Raw genomic sequence first — 17,930 nt, forward strand, 5'->3', positions numbered from 1 at the left:
AGTAAATTTCAATATACTGTATTGTGCATCATTTCAGCTCTTCAGCATTTACATGCAATTTCTCTAGAAATTACACTTTGTACTTTTTAGCTGTAGTATTTTATGATTCCATCAAATGTCAGCAAACTATGTCTGTTTCTCCTTGTTAGTTGATTAGGGCGCACTTAGGAACAGTTGTATATTTTTTCAGATAATAACAAACTTCAGGCAACACATCACGACTCAAATGATGAGAAAAGTAAACAACAGGTCAATCCCCTGCTTTTGTGAAATTTGCTCATTAGCTTCCTCAAAATGAAGCAAAACAAAGTGAACAAAAAAATGATGCCCGCTAATATGAGCTTAATTTGAGAGTTGAGAATTGTAAACAGCTGCTATTTTAACTGACGACCCCAGAGAGAAGCTCAAAACCATCAGATATTCAAACCCGTCCCATCGCGTTGTTTTGCAGCATGCTGTGCAACACCAGGGGGTGCGGCGTTGAACGTTCTCCACAGTGGCATGCTCATTAAGCTAATAAACAAATAGAAACCTCGGGGGACTCCATAATAGAGCACCGTCGTTTGTAAAGATCACAGTACTTTAGCCTTGATTAGTTTTAACGCCCATTCACCCTTGACTGGCACACTCGTGGAGGTTGCTGGCCTGAAGCTCCAGATGTGGTTGGGAATGGGTGGAGCAGTGGCTGGTCCCACGCCGGGGGGCTAATGAGTGTAAAACTCAAGACATTGCTCTGTTCTCTGCACTTGCCGGCATCAATCTTCATTATGTCTTATTGAGCCGTCACATCACTGTGAATAATGACATGTATAGCAGTGCGGGAAATTGTCACAACGAGCGACAGTTTGGCTGGTGGCAGGTAGACAGAATATGGGAACATCAGGAGCATTGAAAAGTTTCGGACGAACCTCAGATGGATCTTTTTCTCGAATGTTTGCTATTCCATAATTTACTTCCAGAAGACTCCAAATTCTTAGTTGGTATTTTAATGCCAGAAGATACCAAAGTGGACCCACATAATTCACAGGGACGGCCCACATATGCAGAAAATACTGCATGTAATTGGCGCCCATTTTTTTTTTGCCCAATATAATTTATCCATCCATCCATCCATTTTCCGAACCGCTTGATCCTCACTAGGGTCGCGGGGGGTGCTGGAGCCTATCCCAGCCGTCTTCGGGCAGTAGGCGGGGGACACCCTGAATCAGTTGCCAGCCAATTGCAGGGCCCAATATAAAATATTTAAATTCAAATATTTTTTAAAAATGTATTGAAAAAAAGTAATTGGCTAGCTACATGTAAGAGGGGATGTTCACATTTGTATAATATATATGCGCTATGTTAGAATTCAGTAAATTGATTTCCAGAATGTAGCCAACCTTGTTGCTTTTTTGGTTCACATTCACTTCAACGACGTACTTATTCATTTAGTGCTGCTGTTCACATTAACCTAGATAGTTGGTATTCAAAAATAGTAACACTGAAAAACATAATCTAATGCCTCTGCTGAATGTTCCTACATAGTATTTATTCATGTGTCACAATGAACATCTGCTTGTAGTTTGGACTTTCTACAGCGTTATGTCAAGATAACGGTGATTAACTACTGTTGCTGCCTTTTTGTTCGTTCACATAACATTTTTCATACAAAATTTGTAATAATACATTTTATTTATAAGCGCCTCTCCGTGAGCCGTCACCTTACCGTGGTGGAGGGGTTTGTGTGTCCCAATGATCCTAGGAGCTAAGTTGTCTGGGGCTTTATGCCCCTGGCAGGGTCACCCATGGCAAACAGGTCCTAGGTGAGGGACCAGACAAAGCACGGCTCACAAAGCCCCTTATGGAAAACAAAATCAATGGTACTCAGTTTCCCTTGCCCGGACGCGGGTCACCGGGGCCCCCCTCTGGAGCCAGGCCTGGAGGTGGGGCTCGTTGGCGAGCGCCTGGTGGCCGGGCCTACACCCATGGGGCCCGGCCGGGCTAAGCCCGAAGAGGCAACGTGGGTCCCCCTTCTCATGGTCTCACCACCCGTGGGAGGGGTCAAAGGGGTCGGGTGCAATGCGAGCTGGGCGGCAGCCAAAGGCGGGGACCCTGGCGGTCTGATACTCGGCTGCAGAAGCTAGCTCTTGGGACATGGAATGTCACCTCTCTGGCAGGGAAGGAGCCCGAACTGGTGTGTGAGGCAGAGACGTTCCGACTGGATATCGTCGGACTTGCCTCCACACACAGCCTGGGTTCTGGTACCAGTCCTCTCGAGAGGGGTTGGACTCTCTTTCACTCTGGAGTTGCTCATGGTGAGAGGCGCAGAGCAGGTGTGGGCATACTTATTGCCCCCCGGCTCAGTGCCTGTACATTGTGGTTCACACCGGTGGACGAGAGGGTTGCATCCCTCCGCCTGCGGGTGGGGGGACGGGTCCTGACTGTTGTTTGTGCATATGCACCAAACAGCAGCTCAGCATACCCACCCTTTTTGGAGTCCTTGGAGGGTGTGCTGGAGAGTACTCCTGCTGGGGACTCCCTTGTTCTACTGGGGGACTTCAATGCTCACGTGGGCAATGACAGTGAGACCTGGAGGGGCGTGATTGGGAGGAACGGCCCCCCCGATCAGAACTCGAGTGGTGTTTTGTTATTGGACTTCTGTGCTCGTCACGGACTGTCCATAACGAACACCTTGTTCAAACATAAGGGTGTCCACATGTGCACTTGGCACCAGGACACCCGAGGCCGTAGTTCGATGATCGACCTTGTGGTCGTGTCATCGGATTTGCGGCCGCATGTTCTGGACACTCGGGTGAAGAGGGGGGCGGAGCTGTCAACTGATCACCACCTGGTGGTGAGTAGGCTCCGATGGTGGGGGAAGATGCCGGTCCGTCCTGGCAGACCCAAACGAATTGTGAGGGTTTGTTGGGAGCGTCTGGCGGAATCCCCTGTCAGAAGGAGTTTCAACTCCCACCTCCGACAGAGCTTTTCCCATGTTCCGGGGGAGACAGGGGACATTGAGTCCGAGTGGACCATGTTCCATGCCTCTAGTGTTGAGGCGGCCAATCTGAGTTGTGGCCGTAAGGTGGTTGGTGCCTGTCGTGGCGGCAACCCTCGTACTCGCTGGTGGACACCAGCAGGAAGGGATGCCGTCAAGCTGAAGAAGGAGTCCTATCGAGCCTTTATGGCCTGTGGGACCCCAGAGGCAGCTGACGGGTATCGACTGGCCAAGCAGAACGCAGCTTTGGTGGTCGCCGAGGCAAAAACCCAAGCATGGGAAGAGTTCGGTGAGGCCATGGAAGCCGACTTCCGGACGGCTTCGAGGAAGTTCTGGTCCACCATCCGACGTCTCAGGAGGGGGAAGCAGTGCACCACTAACACTGTGTACAGTGGGGATGGGGTGCTGCTGACTTCGACTCGGGACGTTGTGAACCGGTGGGCAGAGTACTTCGAAGACCTCCTCAACTCCACCAACACGCCTTCCTTGGAGGAAGCAGAGCCCGGGGACTCTGAGGTGGGCTCTCCTATCTCTGTGGTTGAAGTCACCGATGTGGTTAAAAAGCTCCTCGGTGGCAAGGCCCCAGGGGTGGATGAGATCCGCCCGGAGTTCCTCAAGGTTCTGGATGTTGTGGGGCTGTCCTGGTTGACACGCCTCTGCAACATCGCGTGGTCAACGGGGAGAGTGCCTCTGGATTGGCAGACCGGGGTGGTAGTCCCTCTTTTTAAAAAGGGGGACCGGAGGGTGTGTTCCAACTACAGAGGGATCACACTCCTCAGCCTCCCTGGTAAGGTCTATTCAGGGGTGCTGGAGAGGAGGGTCCGTCAGGAAGTCGAGCCTCAGATTGAGGAGGAGCAGTGTGGTTTTCGTCCCGGCCGTGGAACAGTGGACCAGCGCTACAGCCTTAGCAGGGTTCTCGAGGGTATGTGGGAATTCGCCCAACCAGTCTACATGTGTTTTGTGGACTTGGAGAAGGCGTTTGACCGTGTCCCTCGGGGAGTTCTGTGGGGGGTGCTTCGTAGGTATGGGGTACCGAACCACCTGATACGGGCTGTTCGGTCACTATACCACCGATGTCAGGGTTTGGTTCGCATTGCCGGCAGTAAGTCGGAATCGTTCCCAGTGAGGGTAGGACTCCGCCAAGGCTGCCCTTTGTCACCGATTCTGTTCATAACCTTCATGGACAGAATCTCTAGGCGCAGCCGAAGCGTTGAGGGGGTCCGTTTTGGTGGCCTCAGTATTGCATCCCTGCTTTTTGCAGATGATGTGGTGCTGTTGGCTCCTTCAAACAGGGCTCTCCAACTCTCACTGGAGCGTTTCGCAGCCGAGTGTGAAGCGGTTGGGATGAAAATCAGCACCTCCAAATCTGAAACCATGGTCCTCAGTCGGAAAAGGGTGGAGTGCCCCCTCCGGGTCGGGGGGGGAGATCTTGCCCCAAGTGGAGGAGTTTAAGTATCTTGGGGTCTTGTTCACGAGTGAGGGCAGGAGGGAGCGAGAGATCGACAGGCGGATCGGTGCAGCGTCTGCTGTGATGCGGACGTTGTATCGGTCTGTCGTGGTGAAGAAGGAGCTGAGCCAAAGGGCGAAGCTCTCAATTTACCGGTCGATCTACGTTCCAACCCTCATCTATGGTCACGAGCTATGGGTCGTGACCAAAAGAACGAGATCACGGATACAAGCGGCCGAAATGAGTTTTCTCCGCAGGGTGTCAGGGCACTCCCTTAGAGATAAGGTGAGAAGCTCGGTCATCCGGGAGGGGCTCCGAGTCGAGCCGCTTCTCCTCCACATCGAGAGGAGCCAGATGAGGTGGCTTGGGCATCTGATTCGGATGCCTCCTGAACGCCTCCCTGGTGAGGTGTTCCGGGCATGTCCCACCGGGAGGAGACCCCGAGGAAGACCCAGGACACGCTGGAGAAACTATGTCACCCGGCTGGCCTGGGAACGCCTCGGGATCCCCAGGGGAGAGCTGGAAGAAGTAGCTAGGGAGAGGGAAGTCTGGGCTTCCCTGCTAAATCTGTTGCCCCCGTGACCCGGCCCCGGATAAGCGGTAGAAGATGGATGGATGGATGGATTTATAAGCGCCTTTCAAGACACCTAAGGACACTTTACAATATCAAAAAACACAAAACAATACAGGTTGAGCAGCGGCAGCCAAAACGAGCCAGCGTTCACTCAACCCGAAGGTCAGAAAGAAACCACAGGGGAGGGAGAGAGGGAGAAAAAAACCCACGCTCGAACTACCCTCATTTTGAGGATAATTTGAGTGAGGCAAAAAACACCTGCACAGGCATATGACAGTTACAACAGGTCACAAGACATAAACAATGAAGACGGTGAAATAAGGGAGTGTATGAGGGAGGGGGTGATGGTGGGGGGCTAACTTCCGTGCATATTTTCATCAGGGGAAGGTCGAGATAGCAGATGTTGTTTTGGTAGCAGGCTGCCCAAGAATTTAAGACAGCCTTGAGTCCGTGGCTTATGTCTCTTTAGAGGCGTCGATCAGCCAAATCCGTGATTTCAGTCAATTTTTGAACACGGATTCCAGTTTGTCCAAGTTGTTGTCCATCCTGCAGTGACGCTTCAAAACCGCAACAGTCTGAGTGTCGGACATCCGCGTTATGCCATCCTTAGACTGGCAGCCTCTTCCAAGAGAGCCGCTCCCGTCGATTGAATTTTTCGATAAATCAGGAAACTGCTCACACCAAACAGCAGCATACCTGTTATCGGAAGGCCGAAAATGTTGATGTCGTCCACATCCTCAACGGACAGTGTTGACAGGCACACCATTCTCCGCTTCCTCCAAGGATCTAGGGCAGGGGTGCCCAAACTTTTCAGATCGAAGATCTACTTTTCGATCAAATAACCTCACGGGATCTACCCTTACCGACGTGCGCGCGCACATGCACACACACACACACATGCCATGATGAGAAACAGCCTGAAACTGAGGCATGCGACGCACTTCTGCAGCCTGTTAACTATCGTAGCTCACAAGTACCATTTTAAAGTGCTTCCCTGGACCCTCCTAGATTCCTATTCTTTGCCCGTGCCCTCGGTGAATTGTACACGAAGCAAACTATGAATGAGAAGAACGACGATAAAAAATAGAGCGCAACAGCTCTTATCACAAGCTGCAATTGCAGACTGCTGAGCGTCACAACTTCCGGTGACATAATCAGGCGCCACCGTAAATTCAAGATTCACCTGCTTTATTTTATTTTTTTAATATTTATTTTGTGAAAATGAGACTGATAGGATGATTAGGGTGCAGCGTACATGACACAAAAAATATATTACTAACATGTACAAAGACACACAAATGGTTGTTTGTTTTTTTTTCTCCTCGACACTCTTCAGATCTACTCGGGACCTGTCTTAGATCTACCGGTAGATCAGGATCTACCTAATGGGCACCCCTGATCTAGGGTGTACCCACCAGCAAAAGTCCCCAAGGGGCAAGTAGGCTCCCCACTGCCTGCTCTTCTCATCGAGAAAATGTTGTCGATGGCATCGAGAGATCAGCCAGCCAATTCCATGTTTGTTTTTAGGATGAAAATACGACAGGAGGCTAGGAAAAGTCAGACAAAGACAGAACATGGACTGAGTGGCGAGCAGGGAAGGGTGTGGGTGGGGCAGGAGACAGGAGCAGAAAGTAAAAGCGTCCGCCTTCGTCGAGAGCCAAGCAAGAAGTCTGCAAATACAGCAATTATTCCCATTCACTAACAAGCCCCACACAACGCGGATGATTATGTATGCTGCCGTATTCCCTGTGACATATAGTATTAATTCAGATACAGTAGTTGCCATTCAAATCTGACTATTTAGCATTTCTTAAAATCTATAACAATTGACAATATGATGCTGACTGTTCTTGCTGCTTTTTATGTTCACATGGACAAATATTTATTCATTCATTTACACTTTCATCCATGCCCTACAGCATGTATTTTTGTCAGATTGGACTTTGACAGAGTGGCTAGTTAGCACGCCAGCCTTACAATGCAGAGGTCCAGGGTTTAATTTCGGTCACAGCCTTTCTGTGTGCAGTTTGCATGTTCTTCTGGGTTTTGTCCGGGTGTTCCGGTTTCCTACCACACTCCAATAAGATGCATGGCAGGTTAATGGAACACTCTAAATTGTCCCTAGGTGTGTGATAGGTTGATTATTTTTAGTTATCATACATTCGCTTATCATTAATGTTATTATTAATATTATATTGATATTGAGTGATTGATTGGTTGATTATGCTCGCAATGAAAAATGCTTATGCCTGCAATGATAAATTGATTATGCTTGCAAAGTAGAATGCTTATGCCTGCAATCATTAATTGAAGAACGCTTATGCTTTCAATAAAGATATCATGCTTCTTAATCTTTATATATATTAATCACAATGTACTTACATTTATAATCATTTTTATACATTTATACTCAAGAATGTTTAGTGCACTGTGTGGAAGTTTAGGGACGCAACCACCCTTCCGAGGACGTGGTTGGGAAGAGATAAGTGTTAAGACTAAACAAGCAAGTTTGTACAGTGAATGGAGCCATCAACACCAGCTGCAACGTGATGTTTTTGTTACAATTGCACACATGTACGAAATTTAGACTCACAAACACACACATAGTCAAACAAGTTCAGTGTGTGTTCAACAGCCCCCACCCTTTAGGTTGGACACACCTATGTAGTAGCTTTCCCAATAAATGAGGGGGTGAAGGAGGAGATAGTTAGGGTGAAACCGAACGCTTCTCCTCGTGCCCTCCTGGTACCAGAATTGAGTCTCCTGTCTCCTCCTTGTGTTTTATTCCTGAGTGTCAAATTGGACCAACCTGACAGTGTGAGTGTGAGCGCTGATGGTTGTTCGATTATGCGTGCCTCGCGATTGACTGGCAACCGGTTGAGGGCGTACCCCGCCTCCTGCCCGAAGGCAGCTGAGATAGGCTCCAGCAACCCCGCGACCCTTGTGAGGATAACGCAGATTAGAAAATGGATGGATGGATGGGCGGACTTTGTAAAGCCTTCGTAAAGAAAACCACAATCGAGGCTTGACACATGAGTCCATTGATGGCAATGGCGGAACCTCTTTGTGCGAGCCGATTGCTTTCAAACCTGTTGTGTCCGGGACTTCTATCACAAGTTTTTGTCCCGGGAGTTCCTCATCGACTGACTTGGGCTGTCGCTTTCCAGGTAAGCAGACGTCGCGGAAGCTACTGTAAAAAACAGTTACGAGCGGGACCAGATGTCCATCTTTGAAGAATGAAGAACGCCTCCACGTGGCATCCGCTTGGTCGTACTCTGAAGTGAAGGGTGCGATTGTGACAGAAGGAAGTGGACCGTTTAATTGCTCTGCCAGATGTATCAATGTGTGTGTGCTGCGTTACAGGGCCCGTCATGCTTCAACTTTATGAAGAGTGATTTTGCTTTGATGCAAGGTAATTTCCCCCCCAAATAAGAACCATCCTGTTTATGTCACGATGAAACACTTAAGATGTCCTTTAAATATTCTCGCTAATTTATCACTAACCACAAAAGCTCGCACACACACTTTCCTTTTACATAAACACTATTAAGTGACATGCTTACTGTTTCAGGACTGAGACACTTGTGCAGAAAAGGAGAAGGTGTAAAACTATACTGCATGCATTAAATGGCTGTTTGAAAGTGCTCGATAAAATGCAGTTGAGTTGAGTTGAGTTGAGAAATGGAAAGCCAGGATAGAATGTCCTTTACGATTTTTATGATACCCACATATGCTGTTTCTCGGTTTAAAAAAATGGAAAAAGTGTTAAGTTGTGCTGCACGCTCGGAATGGGAAAAAGTAGCACAATCTGTTGGACATCTTCATCTTCATCTTCCGAACCGCTTGATCCTCACTAGGGTAGCGGGGGGTGCAGGAGCCTATCCCAGCTGTCATTGGGCAGTAGGCTGGGACCCCCTGAATCAGTTGCCAGCCAATCACAGGGCACACAGAGACGAACAACCATCCAGGCTCACACTCATACCTAGGGACAATTTTGAGTGTTCAATCAGCCTACCACGCATGTTTTTGGAATGTGGGAAAAAAACGGAGCACCCGCACCCACACCGGCACGGGGAGAACATGCAAACTCCACACAGGGAGGCCGGAGCTGGAATCGAACCTGGTACCTCTGCACTGTGAAGCCGACGTGCTAACCACTGGACTACTGGGCCGACTCTGTTGGACAATTATACAAAATACAAATTGAAAACCGGCAGTCTGAAGTGAAATTTACCATAAAGGATTGCTTAAATTATGATTAAAAAATGTGTTAAATATTGTAATTAGTAGAACTTCCTTTTGTCTACCGAAACAAATTTTCAGATTTTATGTAGTTTTGCCAATTCAAGCGAATTAAAGGAACCGAAATGACAATTTTTGAAAAATAAATGTCCTATTATTCTTTCAACACAGCCATATTGCTTGAAAATGACAAGCAAAAAATGCACCAAGGATCCCTTAAGGCTGCAATCAAGAACTGTGTTTTTTTTCCCCCCGCTGACTCATCCATTTTAGATACCTGCTGCGATTGATTCAAGGAATCCAGTTAAAATGTTTTTTTTTTAATTTTATTTTTTTAAATGATAAACTTTGGGTTTTCCTGCCAAAGCATAGCTTAGGGCCATGGAATGTGCTTTTTAAGTGATAAAAGTGGGACTCATTTGCAGCCAAGATGTACTGCATGCTAATGAACAACTTCTGTCGTGACGAACTAGAGGAACAAGGTCTTTTATGGACATAAAATCACACATTTTTAAGATTTTGACATTAGCAGGCCTTAAATTAAGACCTCTCGCTCCCAAAATATGATTATAAAAACTTGCAAAATTTTCTTTTTTTTATTTTTGGTATAATTTAAAAATGATTTATTGTTAGTAATACCCATAGATACTGTTATCCTTCTGGATGGCGATGCACACTGATGCTTGAATCACGTCAGATAAAAACATTCCATATGAAACGTATTTCACATTTTTGCAATACGCATATTGCCTGGGCCGATATCACGTTAACAATATTTTTTCGATGTATTGTGCAGCCTGACTGTGTAACGCATTATAGTGAGTGCAGACACATTGCAAATGTGCCACTCTTGAGAAAAGTTACAGCCTGTCCCTGCTGACTTTGGGCGAGAGGCAGGAAACATCCAATGTAAGGCTCTTTTTTTTTCTCCTGGAAAGCAGCATCTATCAATGTACGTATCTACATATACATAGATCGATTGCGACACTTTTAAGATAAGATAATGTTTATTTGTCTCACACTGGGGAAATTTGCAGTCTACAGCAGCAAAATTGGGGTGGTGTGTGGGGGGTAGAAAAGAAAAAACAAAGTGTTGCATGCACAAAATAAATAAATGTTTCAGAAAAAGAACTGTCCACAGTAGAGAATGAAATATAAATATAAGTTGTATATATATATATATATATATATATATATATATATATATATATATATATATATATATGCATTTTATGCATACATAAGGTGGCTGTGCTATTTACAATGGTTACAGGTTTTCACGCATGTTTATTCAGCAGCCTGACAGGCATTTTGGCACTCTAGAAAGTTTCAGCTGAAGCCTATTCCAGCTGACCTTTGGGAAAGGGTCAAGGCGAGACTTGTTTCCGGCTTCCTTTTATGCTCCTGACTTAAGAAGTGTATATTTTTACAATGAGTGAAGATAAATTATATATTAACCACCTTTTTCTAAAAGTTCTCCAAGGAAAATAAGTCCTGTTTGTTGCGTGTGGGAGTTGTAAGAGTTTTGAAAAGTGCATCGTAGGATTGATTGTCTTGTTTTTTTTAGACCTTTATACTTTTTAATCATCTGCAGACAACCCCAAAAATGTTATTCCTTTGAAACAATGAAACATTTTACATACACACAAACGATAGCAAACGGATGTTTAATCTGCCTGCGATAAATCTTCAGAAACACAGCTTTTTTTTTTCGTTTCTCTTTTGCTTTTAGACGTACCAATGAGCACTAACATAAAACCAGCCAGATAAGGTACGCGATGTTACTTTTAGCGCTTTAACTGCAGGTGGGTGTGCGAACAAGCTGTTATACAGATTCACAGCTAGCGTATAAAAACAAGACATTGTGCTGCGGGTCACACACTGCATTATTAATGGCATTTAGTTTGACTGCAGGCATATGCAGATTTTCTGCACTGCTGTACACAATTGAAATTATTTTGGAAGACTGAAACTGGCAAGCAAAAAGACATACCCATCACACAGAGCGGGTCTTTTTTTTGTTTTGTTGAATGATGTATTGGTTTGTTTAATCTCCAGGAGGAGGAGGTGGCAATTAATTTTATTGCATCTGTCTGATGCCATGCTGGTTCTCCTGATAGCGTCCGTGCCAGTGTGAGGCTTTTCCGTCCCTGGCTCTCGGCTGGTGTTAGCGCACAAAGTCCCCTCGTGTCACCCCCTCCCCCACCAAAAGAAAAGACCCCTTTCAATTGGACACAATCCTATTGTTATACCCCCTTTGGCTTCATTCCCAGATCATCTCCCCTGTCACTGTCGCTCTTGCTGTTGCATTCCTCTTGACCTGCGGCTCATTCGGAGCCCTCACTGAATGTGATCCGTGTTAATGGTTCTGAGGTCACAAACATTGATTTGACTTGGGAATATGAGTGTGTTCACAAAACATCTCTCTCCGATGTGTGAGTTCTACTATATGTGCGTGAGAGTGTGAGTGTGTGAGGCCACATGAGCTTGGAATAGTATGACTTGGAAAATTATTAGTCTGTTCATATTTCAATATTTTAGCATAGATTTGTTCTGTATGCTTATCTGGATGTACTCTTTAGGTCCAGGTACCCACTTCCGGTGTAAGACCTAAACCTGTCTCTTTGCAAATTTCAAGTGACACATTACCCAAATGGCTGTGTTTAAGATAAGACAAGAATCCATGACACCACCCACATGGGAAAATGCTCGAATAGGACATAACTCAATGCAAGTGTCAACATACGGTAGCGACACCATGGAGGTAAACAATACGACATAATTAATAGAGTACATCTTAACCGTGAACTTCCCAGATATAAGCAGCACATCGACTGTTTCACCAGAGAAGGGAACATTCTATACCACTGCTATACAACAATCAAAAATTCATACCGGTCGGTCGCCCGTGCAGCATTGGGGCTTTCTGACCACAATTTAATCCACTTAATACCTACATACAAACAGAAACTCAAATGTGCTAAACCGGTTGTTAAGACTGTGAAAAAATGGACAGATGAAGCAAAGCTAGCTCTACAAGAATGCTTAGACTGCACTGATTGGGGCGTCTTTGAAACTTCAACGGGCACACTGGATGAATACACAAACACTATAACATCATACATCAGTTTCTGTGGGGACATGTGTGTACCAACGAAGTCCTTAAGTCAATAAAGAACCCATGGTTTACTCCCAAACTCAGGCAACTCAGGAAAGAGAAAGAGGCCGCATTTAGAAGTGGAGATCGGGCACTGTACAAACACGCCCAAAAACATCGCTAAGAGAAGCTATGCAGAGAGGCTGAAAAAACAGTTCTCTGCTAACGACTCTGCATCTGTGTGGAATAGCCTAAAAGAAATCACTAACTATAGAATGCCATCCCCCCAAACAGTGAACAATAAGGGTCTTGCTAATGAACTAAACATGTTTTTCTGCCGATTTGAAAAGGACACCCTCATTTCCTACACACACCCACCTCTACCAGAAGATAGTCTATCTACCCCCCGCCCCCCACCCCACGCTCTTTTTCTCCACTACAGATCCACGAACAGGACGTGAGACGGCTCTTCAAGCAGCAGAAGATCAAGAGAGCTGCGGGGACCGACAAAGTGTCCCCCTCCTGCCTGAAAGTCTGCGCTGACCAGCTGGCTCCGGTCTTCACACAAATCTTAAACAGATCCCTGGAGCTGTGTGAGGTCCCATCCTGCTTCAAACAGTCTACCATCATCCCAGTTCCCAAGAAATCGGAAACATCGGAACTGAACGACTATAGGCCTGTCGCCCTGTCGTATGTGGTCATGAAGTCCTTTGAACGCCTTGTGCTGAACCACCGAAAGAACGTCACCGGACCCCTGCTGGACCCTCTCCAGTTTGCCTACCGGGCAAACAGGTCTGTGGAAGACGCAGTCAACATAGGTCTGCACTACATCCTCGAGCACCTCGACAGCACAGGGACCTATGCAATAATTCTGTTTGTGGATTTCAGCTCTGCATTCAACACCATCATTCCGGAACTCCTCACCGCCAAACTTCTCCACCTCAGTGTGTCCCCTATGATCTGCCAGTGGATCCTCAGTTTCCTGACGGGACAGACACAACAGGTGCGACTGGGAGCAACAACATCATCAACACGCACCACCAGCACTGGAGCCCCACAGGGATGTGTCCTCTCTCCACTGCTCTTCTCCCTCTACACAAACGATTGCACCTCAACAAATCCAGCTGTCAAACTCATAAAGTTCGCAGACGACACTACGGTCATCGGTCTCATCAAAGACGGCGACGAGTCTGATACCGCCAACAAGTGGAGCAGCTGGAGCTCTGGTGCAGCCGACACAACCTCGGGCTGAACACGCTCAAGACTGTAGAGATGATCGTGGACTTCAGGAAACATTCTTCTCCACAGTTGCCCCTCACACTATCCAACTGACCTGTGTCAACCGTCGAGACCTTCAAGTTCCTGGGAATCACAGTCTCCCAGGACATGAAGTAGGAAGTCAACACCATCTCCATCCTGAAAAGGGCCCAGCAGAGGATGTACTTCCTGAGGCTGCTGAGGAAGCATGGCCTAACACAGGAGGTGCTACGACAGTTCTACACGGCAGTCATCGAATCAATCCTGTGTTCTTCCGTCATGGTTTGGTTTGGGGCCGCCACAAAAAAGGACAAAATCCGACTTCAACGGACAGTTAGGACGGCGGAAAAAATCATTGGCACCGCCCTACCCACTTTTGAGGACTTGCACACTGCAAGAATCAAGACAAGGGCACAGAAAATCCTCCTGGATCCCCCGCACCGTGTCCACCACCTTTTCCAGCTACTCCCCTCAGGCAGGCGCTACAGATCCATGGGCACCAAATCCACCAGGCACTTAAACAGCTTCGTCCCTCTAGCCGTTAACTCCCTAAACAGTCACTGACGTAGTCACTCTCTTGTACTACAAATACTGCTACTGGTCACTCTAAAATGGTTCAATGATTTTCTGCACCAACTGTACAAACTGTCATTGTATTGTATTCTACCACTGATCACTTCAGCTCTGCTTGATACTTTGCACATTGTCTAACTTACATTACGAAATGTCCTTGCATACCTATTTGTCATGTCCTTGTTTACGATGATACTAATGCAGCGTGCTATACCGGAGACAAATTCCTTGTGTGTTCTACATACTTGGCCAATAAAGATGATTCTGATTCTGATTCTGATAATGCAGATATTAAAGTTTCCATACCATTTATTTGGCCGAGACTTCCTCTTCTTCGAATGCAACCTCCGCATTACTTCACTTTCGACTTTCTGCAATAATTGAGCTTATGCAATGGACACACATCTAATATTCATACTTTCACCACATTCCATTGTCTTTGTTATCATGAACTGTTTTTAAACGTGTACTTCAATAACATCAAACTTAGATTTATGACGTTCATCTGATCTGTGCGATTATACTGCACTCACATTGGCAGTTATCCAATACATATCTGGAAGATGCCGACTTGGTGGCACGGTGGTCGACTGCTGAGCATGTCTGACACACAATGCAGAGGTCTTGGGTTCGATTCCAGGCTCTGGCCTTTCTGCGAGCATTTGCGTGTTCTCTCTGTGCTTGTGTGGGTTTTCTCCGGGTACTCTGCTTTCTTCCCACATTTCAAAAACATGCACGCTCAGTTAATGGAACACTCTAAATTGTCCTTAGGTGTGATTGTGAGTATGAATGGCTGGTAAACTCTTTCCCCAGTGTGGGACAAATAAGGGATATATTATCTTATCTTATCTTAAACAGTTCAGGGTCTACCCTGCCTACTACCTGAAGAGAGCTGGGTTAAGGTCAAACACGCCCATGACCCTCGTGAGGATTAGCGGCTTGGATAATGGACGGATGGATGGATGGATGAATGGAAGACACCTAATTGTCATCTGTAATCTGTCAGATGCCATTGTTTTTTTTTACTTATGTTGCCACGTTGTATTTACCAGTTGCGGGCAAAATCCAAATTGGGGACAGAAAAAAAATCTGAATTGCGTCACTTGAACTGTACAGTGTAAATCCATGCTAATGACTGTAGCAGGTAAATCTGGAGATGGAGCCCAATAATCCATTGTATCCCAACAGTTTTTCTAATTAAACATGAAGTGCCTTATTTGAACCAAAGAGTAGAGGAAAAGTGGAACAGCGGAATGAAAATGCGGAACAGAAAAGCAACACAGCCCGGGGCTCAGAGCTAAATCTCTTGACATTCCTAAGAACAATCATTAGCATGCTTCCAAGACACCCAAGGAAAATTGTTTCACAACAAATCTTATTTCCAAGTAGAAAATATTTCATTTACATCAAATGTTCTGGCTTTCTGTTGACTTTTGAGAGCTTCAGCAACCAGTTTAGACTACAAACTGATGCCAAGTATTGGAATCCATTATGCCGGTGTTGACAACACAACAGCCTCATGATACCATCAATAAAGACAAAATTATGCAAGTGACAAAACTAAGACAAAATCGAGTTTGGTTAAAATTGTGGAAGCTGCAATTTAAGAAGCTGTAATGTCAAATGTCTTGCCCAGTTTAGGTCCATGCATCAGAATGGATGCAATTACAGTCATTTCACATGAGATACATTTTTGTTCATGTTGCTACTGTAGGAAGGGAGCTCTATCCTGAACAGAGCATACTGTGTCAATTATTTATGTTTTAAAATTATATTTAAAACCCTAGACTGAAAGCAATTTCACAAATTCCGTGCAAATTTGGGTTGGGTTGCTACTGTAGGAATGGGACAATGTCATACTCCACTGAGCACCTCAATGTTAACTTATTTCATTGAAAATAATTAAATAATAATAATGAAAGAACTGTATTCCTACCTTTTCTGTGGACTGCGAAGTGCCAAAGAAGATGGGAATGAATGCCAGCCAGATTATGCATGTGGTGTACATGGTAAAACCAATGGGCTTGGCCTCGTTGAAGGTCTCCGGCACCCCTCTAGTCTTAATGGCGTACACGGTACAGGTGACCATGAGCAGCATGCTGTAACCCAGCAGACAGATGAGGGACAGGTCGGAGATATCGCACTTGAGCACGCCGCGGGCCATCGCTGGATTAGACGTCCTCTGATCCTCATAATCGATGATGGCCTTGGAGGGATCCACGCCAAACCAGATACACACGCCGAGCAGCTGCACTGATGCCAGAGTGAAAGTGATGATGAGCTGTGAGGCTGGGGAGATGAACCGGGGCGCACTCAAGGACATGGTGCCTTGATCAAAGATGCGGTAGATGCGGTTGGTTTTTGTGAGCAGGGCGGCGTAGCTGATGCTCATGCCCAGGCCCAAAAAGATCCTCCGTAGGGAGCATATTCCCACGTCCGGGGTGGAAATCATCAGGAAGGTGGTGGCGTAACACAGGAAGATGCCGGTAAGCAGCACATAGCTGAGCTCTCGCCCCGATGCCTTCACGATGGGCGTGTCATTGTACCGCACAAAGGTTACCACGACAAAGAGGGTGGCCATGATGCCCGCCACTGCGATGAGCACCGGGATCACTGCCCACGGAGAGCTCCACTCCAGCTTGACGATGGGGATGGGGACACAGCCCGTGTGGTTCTCATTGGGCCGTAAGTCGAATCGGCACATCTTGCAGGTGAACGTGTCAGCCTGGTACTGGTAGCCATCGCACCGCTCACAGTGCCAGCAACACTGGATGCCTTTCACGATCTTCTTACGTTCTCCGGCCCGACATGCCTGGCTGCAGATTGACGACGGAATCTGACGGACAGCGCCGGGCCACTGCATCGAAGGAACCTAGGAGGAAGGCACAGGAAACAGACTTCAGCATCTTTCACATATAATTAGAGAATTGATTCCCCTTTTGCGCGTTTCACACAGATGAGACTCACTTTTTTGACCCTGATAGAAAGCAATTCTAACAGTCTGACCAGTTTTGCATACGTCATACCAGACACTACATCACACATAATTGGGTTCTGCTGTTATACTGTTTATGTTTTGTAGAAGTGGTTCTTAACCTGGGTTCGATCGAACCTGAGGGGTTTGGTGAATCGGTCTCAGCCATGGAGGTTAAGACACACCCGACTCAACATGCAAATTAGTTATGACACGCCCGCTTGGCCATCAGTGGCTGGTACATTTTGTGCACAGTTAAAAAAAAAAAATTACTTATGTCTTCATATTTTATTTAAGTCTTTTTCCTTTTTTTAATAAAGGCAGTTTTTTTTATTTCATGAATTTGTAAAAAAATATACTGTATATTTTTTTATTTTTCACAAATGAAGGATTCGGTGAATGTGAACTGGTTGGGTTTGGTACCTCTAACAAGGTTATGAACCATTGGTTTAGGATGTTTGAGATGTCACAAAAGCAAAAAATAAAGGTGCCATTTTTGAAATTATGACTGAAGCACAAGGCTGTTTTACTTTACATATTTTACCTAACCCTATCATATTGAAAAACACCCCTACAGTTTCTTCTTGTGAATGTGTCTTTTATCAACCCTGAGAAAGAAAGAAAATCTCACTTTGACATTCCCAAAAAGTTGGCTTTTTTTTATTACTTTAATCCACTTGTTGCTACGCTTTCAAAAGATGGCAGTGGCGTGTAAAGGCACATTTAATAAAAAAATAAATAAAACAAACAAAGCAAACTAATTAAATAAAGCCAGCTCACTTGGTGCGC

At 45.9% G+C, this 17,930-nt stretch overlaps 1 protein-coding gene across 1 annotated transcript in view; it reads right to left on the bottom strand.

Annotated features, from left to right (window-relative positions):
• The window catches only part of LOC127607048 (metabotropic glutamate receptor 4-like), a 208,857-nt gene that overhangs the window by 9,573 nt on the left and 181,354 nt on the right, over nucleotides 1–17,930 (bottom strand). The window contains exon 9 of the mRNA XM_052075088.1: nucleotides 16,104–17,039. Within this exon, the coding sequence (XP_051931048.1) occupies nucleotides 16,104–17,039 (936 nt within the window). The remainder of the gene's footprint in view (nucleotides 1–16,103; nucleotides 17,040–17,930) is intronic.

Source organism: Hippocampus zosterae, chromosome 9 (genome assembly GCF_025434085.1).
Source record: "Hippocampus zosterae strain Florida chromosome 9, ASM2543408v3, whole genome shotgun sequence".
Classification (NCBI taxonomy): domain Eukaryota; kingdom Metazoa; phylum Chordata; class Actinopteri; order Syngnathiformes; family Syngnathidae; genus Hippocampus; species Hippocampus zosterae.